Raw genomic sequence first — 9,035 nt, 5'->3', positions numbered from 1 at the left:
TTCAAAACATGTCATCCGTATTTAAAATTTTTAAATTATTTAAAAATTATTTATTTATTTATTTTTGAAATATTAATATTAAATTTTATTAATTTATTAAATTAAAATATTTAATAAAATTTCATTAAATTAATTAATAAAATTTAATTATTTTGAAAATATTAAATTAAAATATTTAAAACAATATTAAATAATTTCTTAAATAATAACACCAATATATTATTAAAATTTTTTTTAACGTGGTGTTAGATTTGTTGTTGTTTTTAGATAAAATATTTGTTGTGATTTTTAGATTGAATATTTGTAGTGATTTGTGGATAGAATATGTGGTGTGATTTTGGATAGATTAGTTGTTGTGATTTTTAATATAATATTTGTTGTGATTATTGGATATAGTAATTGTTGTGATATTTGGATAGAATACCTTTTGAATTAGTAGTAATTATTTTTTGATTTTTTGATATAATATTTTTTTAAATATGTATATAATTATATTGTTAAATTAAGTAGTGTTATTTAGTGAATAATTGGTGTTTGAATATTATATATAATTTTACATAATTAAGTATGGAGAAAAGACGCAATCGCCGTGACCGCCGTAATTATATTTTATCGGGTCCCAACGATTTATCCTTGCTATATGCACAAGCCGATCATCGGTCTGAGGCTATATGGCAACAAAATATGGAAGTTGGGGCAATTGCTTGCAGAAGGATGGGAACAATTTTACATCTGGACGACATTCCGAATCAAATAATACCTTATCTGAGACAAACTGGATTTTATGGGATAATACGGTTAGGATTTTTTGCATTGGATTGGCATCTAATTAGTGCCCTGGTGGAGCGGTGGCGACCAGAGACCCATACGTTTATGTTTTCCGAAGGGGAAATGACCATTACCGTTCAGGATGTAGGGTTAATAACCGGGTTGCCGGTCAATGGTGCAGCTGTTACAGGGCGTTCATGCCACCATTGGTCATCGGTGTGTGAGGCACTATTAGGTGTCGTTCCACCTAATAGTGCCATAAGAGGTTGTTACTTGAAGATGGTATGGCTAGCTGAGGAGTTTAGTCAGCTTCCAGATGACTCCGATGAGGAAGTTGTGCAGAGGTTCGCACGCGCATATATCATGAGAGTTATTGGATCTATTTTTAGTGATACATCAGCTTCGCGTGTGAACCTTATATTTTTACCTTTGCTAGCCGACTTGGAGAAAGTCGGCAATTATAGCTGGGGTGGTGCATGTCTGGCATGGTTGTACAGACAGTTATGTAAGACGACAAATCCTGAAGTTATGCAAATGGCAGGTTCATTGTTCATTCTCCAGATATGGACATGGGACTGTATCACAGCAGTTTCGCCGACACTGTCTGTTCGAGTACCACATCATGATGCTCCACTAGGCAGCAGATATGTGTTATTACATTATATTTTTTTTACTTTAATATATAAAGAAATATTTGCTAATATAATATATTGTGCAGGTGGAGTAATGATAACGGAGGTCGTCACCCACGTACTCGTTGAGCTGCATTATCAGCTAGATCGTTTATTACCCGAGCATGTTATAACGGAAAAAGAAATTTTAAATAATTTAAAGCTACATTAATTATGTTTCCATAAAGTAGGAGATAGTATAGGCGAATGAGAGGGAGCTAGCTATAAAAAGGTCTACTAAATGAGAAACCTGAACCAGACGATAACCAAAATGAACAGAATAGGTATGGTATTTCTCATAATGCTAAATAAGAGAATCAAGGGTGCCAACAAACACAATTAGGACAGTTAGAATAGCCTTCGCTTGAGCAGGCGAAAAAAGAATATGAACAAGAGAGTAATTCCAATGGCGAGAAGAATGATCGAAGAGATCAACCACTAGATTAACATGGAGCGAGTAACATCTAAATTGAGACAGTTTAAAACTCTCCATGTTTGGCACCCACAGTTCATCCAAAAGAAAGTGTGACAAACCCTGCCAAATCCAAGAACCATGGGGATGCAATTAGCTTCCCAAAATGAAGAGTGGGGAAAATACAGCCCCTTAGGAACCCTCGCCCAAAGACTAGAAGGATGAGTCACTAAATGCCAACTCTGCTTAGCCAAGCATGCTAAATTAAATTTTTGAAAATTTTTAAAACCAAACCACCTCAAATCTTAGAGTGACACAAGCAATCCCAACAAATCCAACTAATTTTCTTGGGTTGAGCATTTCCACTCCATCAGAACTAGGAAAGTTGAGCATTCATCTTGTCACAAAACATTTTCGAATATTTAAAAATAGACATGGATTAGGTGGGAATAGCCTGTAGGATCAAGTAAAGAAGAGCATACTTGCAAGGGGAAGCAACTTCTACTTCCAAGATTGTGTCTTGACCGGAAGACAATCTTCTATCCATGGAAAAACTTGTTACTTAAAACAATCCAAAAGTGCTGGAAGTCCCAGATATTTATGAGATGCCTAAATTTTGGGCATATGAAACAATGAGAGTAGATCATGGCTTAATGCAAGAGGAGTATGCTTACTGAACAAAATCTGGAACTTATGAAATTAACACTTTGACCCATGGCAGTAGTATACGGTTGCAAAACAAGAGGGAGATTATCAGCTTCAAGACGAGTGGCTTTAGCAAACGGCAAGTATCATAGCAAAAAGTACACTAGTAATAGCTGGAGAAAAGCGTGAAAACTTGATGCCATGTACAAAACCACATGACTTAGCATCAGCCACTGAATAAGAAAAAAATTCAGACATGAATAGAAATATACATGGAGACAAAGAATCTCCTTAACAGACGTCACAAATAGACAAAACTAGTGACTATTTATCTCATGTAATTTTTTTGAACAATGTATTTACTTAATGTCATTAATATTGTCTTTGAGTGAATATGTTATAATCATTGACAACAAAGTATAAAATCTGATTTATCAAAGCCATCCCACTTGATCATTTTTTTTTACCATGTAAATAGATTGCATTATCCTTGGATAAAGGGATATAAAGAGAGCTACAAAAGACATTGCAAAAGGCCCAATGGACAAAAAAAATAAAATAAAATAAAAAAACTCAAACCAACCAACCAAATTAAATCAAAATAAATCTAAATCCAAGTCGTTAATCCAAACATTGATCAACTCACCACTGCTCCATCGATACGCAATAGCACCACCCACGATGGAAACGCGAAAAGTAAAATGTCGATGACAGCGAGAAGGGGCAACACAACACTACCAAATTTAGCCAACAAAATATGCAAATAAAACAACTAATATCAATATTCAAAAGAAAGATTCAGATAAGACCAGACGAAACAAATAAACGGATAGAGAAACATAATCAAGCAGGCAGCAAATCGGACCAAACCCATGGTATGATCACTCATTTTTTTATCTATAAAATATTTTAAAATCTAATATTATTCATTGCTTATCTTTTATCATTAATTTATGAATATTGTAACGAACGATTCAGACTTATCTAAACAGTTTTTCTAATTTTTTGACTACATTCAAATAATAAATAATTTTTCCTTTGAACTGGAGTATACAAGGATTTCTTTTTTTTTTTTAACATGCAAATTAAATTGCACTGTAAGCGGACAGCTAAGTATAGATCCAAATTAACCCAGAACAAAAAGGACCACATTCCAGCCCAAAGTCCAAACATAATCCAATTCATGTCAAGATTGTTCTAGAACATTCCACCACTTTGTCCCTCCACCGCCTCTTCTCGCACCTCGGCACCGACATGCAACAAGCCAGAAAAGACCGCTTGCCACCATACACCGCCGGCCACCATACACTCCGAGAATAGAAGTCAAGCCAACGAAACCAACAAAACAAAACGAAAATACAATTTCGAAAGAGGAATAGCTAGAAAGGTAGGAAAAAAAGCAAAGCAACCAAATAAACACCCACCGAACCATGAACAGGCTTAACAGGACCAAAATCGCTGATTGAAAGCCAAAGAGAAAAACCAATGCCATGGCGTTTCGGTATCGAATAGCCATTGAGCCGCAATGAGGAAGCAGTTTCGCACTTTAGTGCCGATTAATCCATCGATTCATATCATCCACGACGACAATCGGCCAAACACAACTAAACACCTCACTGAAAATCACCAAAATCAAAACTCTAAACTATACACAAATCACAATAAAAAAACTCATTGAGATCGAACGAATACCGTAATTAAAGTCAGACTTCCTCCGTGGAAATATAGAATAACCTCAACCCTAAAATCCACTTTGATTCTTTTTCTAACTCTCTCTTTCTCCTAACGCTCTTTTTCTTGTAAAAACAATTTCCAAATATTTCATCATTTTCATTTCTATCTTACGTGGAAGTCGCGATCCACCGCTCCTTGAAGCGGTGGACATTACATTATTATTATTATTATTATTATTATTATTATTATTATTATATATCTTAAGATCAACGTGCTTTGTCACTTTTTTCCAATTAAAATAATTTAAAGCAATTATATATATATATACACGTAAATTAATAAAAAGAAACAAACTAGAACATTTTATCATCATTTTGCTTTGTTAATATCTTTTTAACGAATATTAGAATATATGTCCTTTCCTAATTCCTTCATCCAAAGTTTTTTTAATTAATAATTTCTTTTTTAAAATAAAATAAAATTAAAAAAATAAAATCTAAAATTTTTTAAATTTATTTAAATACATTTATCAATCGATTAACGATGTCAATGCTAATTAATATTAATATTATATAAAAAATATTTAAATACATTAATATATCCTCCACTGCCAATGACGACTAAGCCTAATTTGCCACCATATACTTATGCGTCGTTTTGAGTTCTTATGCTTGGCATATCGCCTAACTAGTGATGCCTGCTTGAGATAATAAGGACGAAAATTAAAGAGGTATTAGTTATCGCTTTTTATTTTTTACTTTTTATTTTATAAAAAATATAAAATTTATTCATATAATAATATTATATTTTTATTTTTATTATTTATTATAAAATATTTTTAAAAATAAAAAATTAAAAACTAAAAATTAAAAATATTAATTTTCTCATTACATATTCTATTAAACTATTATTTTCTTTTACAACTTTTATTAAATTATTATTCAAAATTCAAAATTTTATTTCATAAATCAAATTTATACTTTTAAATACATATTTATTTAATTAATTTATAAAATATATTTTTATTTTATTATTATAAAAAAAATTACTATTTAGTTCTTATAATATAAAAAATTTATTAATTATTTTTTATTTTAAAAAATAAATTAAAACATCTTTTAAATTTTAAAAGATATATCAATTAGTTTTTCATTAGTTTTAGTTATTAAATATTTTATTATTTAGTTCCTATAATATGAAAAATTCATTAGACATTTAATTTTATAAAAATATCTATTAATTAATTTCTACATATTAAAAATATTTTTAGACTTTTTTAAAAGGAAAATTGCTATTTAGTCTTTATAATATTGAAAAACTCATTAATTGATTTCTTTATTTTAAAAAATATATTAAAGTGAAGCGACCTTAAAATATTAAAAATATATTAATTAGTTATTTCATTAATTTAAAGTATTAAATATTTTATTATTTTTCATTAATTTAAAATATTAAATATTTTATTATTTAATTTTTATAATAAAAAAATTTATTAATTGGTTTTTCAATTTTATAAAAATATCTACTAATTTGTTTTTTCATATTGAGAACATTTTAAAATTTTTTTGAAAGACTTAATAACTAAAATTGATTGAGATATTAATTAGTAAAATTTTAAATTTTGAAAAATATTTTAATATATTTTTTAAAATTAATAAATTAATTAATGAATTTTTCTATATTGCATAGATTAAATAGTAATTTTTTTTATTTTTATAATATTTAATAACTAAAATTAATAAAAATACTAACGATAAACTTTTTAAAATTTCAAAAATATTTTAGTTTGATTTTCAAAATTAAAAAATTAATTAACAAGCCTTTCTAGGAGAATTAAATAATAATTTTTATTAATTTTGTAATTTATATATAATTATTTATAAAATTATTTATATTTATATTTTATTATTAAATATTATATTTTTTAAAAAATATTATATTTTTTATTTTTATATAAAAATTATACTTATTTTTATACAAATAATTTTTTAAAAATAAATAATAAAAATCAAAAAACTGTTTTTAGTTTAAAGAAAAAAGAAATCCTATAAGGATGCCGAACCCAATCTAACCTTTAGTTAATAAAGAGAATAGCGGATACTTATACAATTGGGACACCTATCATCCTTTATCTAATGGAGATGACCATAGTCTCTGTAATAATAGAGATAAAAGGAAAAATTAAATTATTATTTAATTTTTGTGGTATATAAAAATTTATTAGTTAATTTTTTAATTTTAAAAAATATATTACAATTTTATTAATATTTTAAAAAATTTATTAATTAATCTCTCCTTCAATTTTAATCATTGAATATTTTACCATTTAATCTCTATAATTTTAAAAATTGATTTTTTTAAAATAATTATTAATTAATTCTTAAAATTTTTAAAAATAAAAGATTGCAGGTTATAATCGTAAAAGTTATTCATTACTAAAATGTAATATTATATTATAAAATAATGAAATATAATATTAATTTACTGTATTATTATATTTTATTAATAATTAAACTTTTAATTTTATTTAAGAAACTATAAATAGAAAAATATAGAGAATAGTTTTCATTTATTTCTTTATTTTTATTTAGACTACAAAATAGAAGATATAATAATGATAATAATAAAATTATTTTTCTTATAAAAATAATAAAAATAAATAAAGTACAAAAATTACAATAAATTTACGATTTTAATTAAAGTAATAAAAATAGTTAATAATGCCGTTAACGATAAGTGTAAATCCGTTAAAAATAAAAATGCAAAGTATATTTATTAAAAGAATATATACTAAATTATTAGGAATAAAAAAAAAAAGCTTTTTGAGTAGTTAAAAAAATATCTGCTTTATCCTTTTATTTATAATTAAAATAAATTATTTTAAAAATAGAAATCCTCTAATCTTTTATTATTTACTTATTTATTGATCTCACCTCATACTTTGTTAGTTTATTTCCTTCACTCCAAACAGGATGTTGGAGTTTTTCTTAAACTTCTATTTTTGAGAGGAATTTTACATTATACTCTTGATTTAATGTAGGAATTGTATATATGAAATAGCGATCCAAAGAATAATATAAAATTATATTTTAAAAAAATAGATAATATCAAAAAATATCAAACGATTTTCTTTTTTAAATAATTTTATTTAATTATATGATAAATTTACATAAACTTACTATAAAATGGTAATTTTATAGTCTAATTTTTTGAGTTTTTTTTTTTCTCTTTTCTTATGATAACATATCAAATTTTTTCAGAGAGTATACATCGATTCAAATCGAAAAATCGAATTGAATCGATTGATTTCAGTTTAATAATTCAGTTAGTTAAAATATTTAATTTGATTCGATTAGTATTTTTCAAATTATTCAATTTTCAGTTTAGTTCGATTTAAATATGTTGAATAATTTACTAATTAAATTAATCGATTTTACTATATAGTATTATATTAACTTTTATCCAACTTAATCAGTGTTCTAAGTCCAATTTTCTCTTATCCAATCCAATTAGCAGCCAAGTCGAAACGTGTTAAATTTATAAATTTTAATTTTAATATAATTAAATCAAATCAAATTAATTTTTATTAATTTAATTCAATTTGATTATTTTTTAATAATCGATTTAATTTAATTTTTAATCGATTTAATTTAATTTTTAATTTTTTCGATTTTATTCGGATTAAAATTAAACATGTACATAACATGCATTCAGCCAAAAGCCAATGTGGGCAGTCTCTGATTCTTAACTTTCTTAAAGCCAAATTTTCAAAACACTGATTTTTAATTGGAAACAACAAAAAGTTCCTTCAAAATTCAACTACCACAACACACCAAAACCGGGATTCTTGCTTGATCTCGCTCTCCGTGATTTACCGTTAATAGAATTTTAAATACAATACGCATCATTAAAAAAAATAAATAAATAAACTTTCCCTCCTGTGAAAATTAATTTTCATGTCTTTGCCGCTCTAATGGCTTCCCTACTTCCTTTTTTTTAAAAAAAAAAATTACTATTTTAATGTTTTTTTTTCATTTATAAATTACGATTCTAATATATTGAAAAAAAATTATTTAAATTTAAAACACATGAATATAGATCGTTTTATTAAAAAATTATATAAAATTCACATTTGTGTCTAAATTTATAATAGATCATATCCATTTAAATTTTTTTTAATAAAACAATAATAAACTTTTAAAAGGTTTATTTTAGCTTTCCATTCAAGTTTATAAAATATAAATTATTATTATATTATTACAAATAAAATAGTACTATTATTCCATATGAATGATAAAGTTGGTAAATAAATTGCTGAAAAAAAGTACTTCAATAAAAAAAATTATTTCCACCAAAATTAAGAAATTTTTTTTATTACCAATAGATTTTGAGTAAGGTAATAAAAGTAATCTACCTGTTTCAGCTCTTTCAAATCTGGCCCAACATTTTCCTTGGAAAAAAATTCTGGCTTAATGTTGTTAGGTCAAGCCCAGGCTCAACTATAAAATGACACTAGTGAAAACTGGCCCATTTACTTTCTATGTTGAAATTTATTTAATTTATTATTTAATTTTCATATTAAAATTTTAAATTTATGATATTAATTTTTTATTTTTACATTATATTGATTAATTTTCGATTGAAAACTCGAACCATCTACCTATTTTTTGAAAAGAGAAAATACTACTTCCTATTATATTTTTCTCTTTAAAATTTTTTAAAAAAATCAATTTAAAGATAAATAAAAAATCTATAAAATTATCTGAAGTACAAATTAATTTTGATAAACAAAAATTTGTGCGAAAGTAAATTAAAAAAATCGAATCTAACCACTAAATTTATTCAAAATGAAACTGAAATATAAA

The 9,035-nt window shown here is 25.5% G+C and overlaps 1 protein-coding gene across 1 annotated transcript; it reads left to right on the top strand.

Annotated features, from left to right (window-relative positions):
* The first annotated feature begins 567 nt into the window (after nt 1–567).
* Nucleotides 568–1,529, top strand: LOC110621495 (serine/threonine-protein phosphatase 7 long form homolog). Its single transcript, XM_021765774.1, has 2 exons — nt 568–1,370; nt 1,487–1,529. The coding sequence occupies exons 1-2, from the start codon at nt 568–570 to the stop codon at nt 1,527–1,529; spliced, it is 846 nt and encodes a 281-aa protein (XP_021621466.1).
* The last annotated feature ends 7,506 nt before the right edge of the window (nt 1,530–9,035 follow it).

The sequence above is a fragment of the Manihot esculenta genome, chromosome 8 (assembly GCF_001659605.2).
Source record: "Manihot esculenta cultivar AM560-2 chromosome 8, M.esculenta_v8, whole genome shotgun sequence".
Taxonomy (NCBI): domain Eukaryota; kingdom Viridiplantae; phylum Streptophyta; class Magnoliopsida; order Malpighiales; family Euphorbiaceae; genus Manihot; species Manihot esculenta.
The sequence above is the reverse complement of the archived record's forward strand: the minus strand, read 5'-3'. Positions and strand labels throughout refer to the sequence as shown.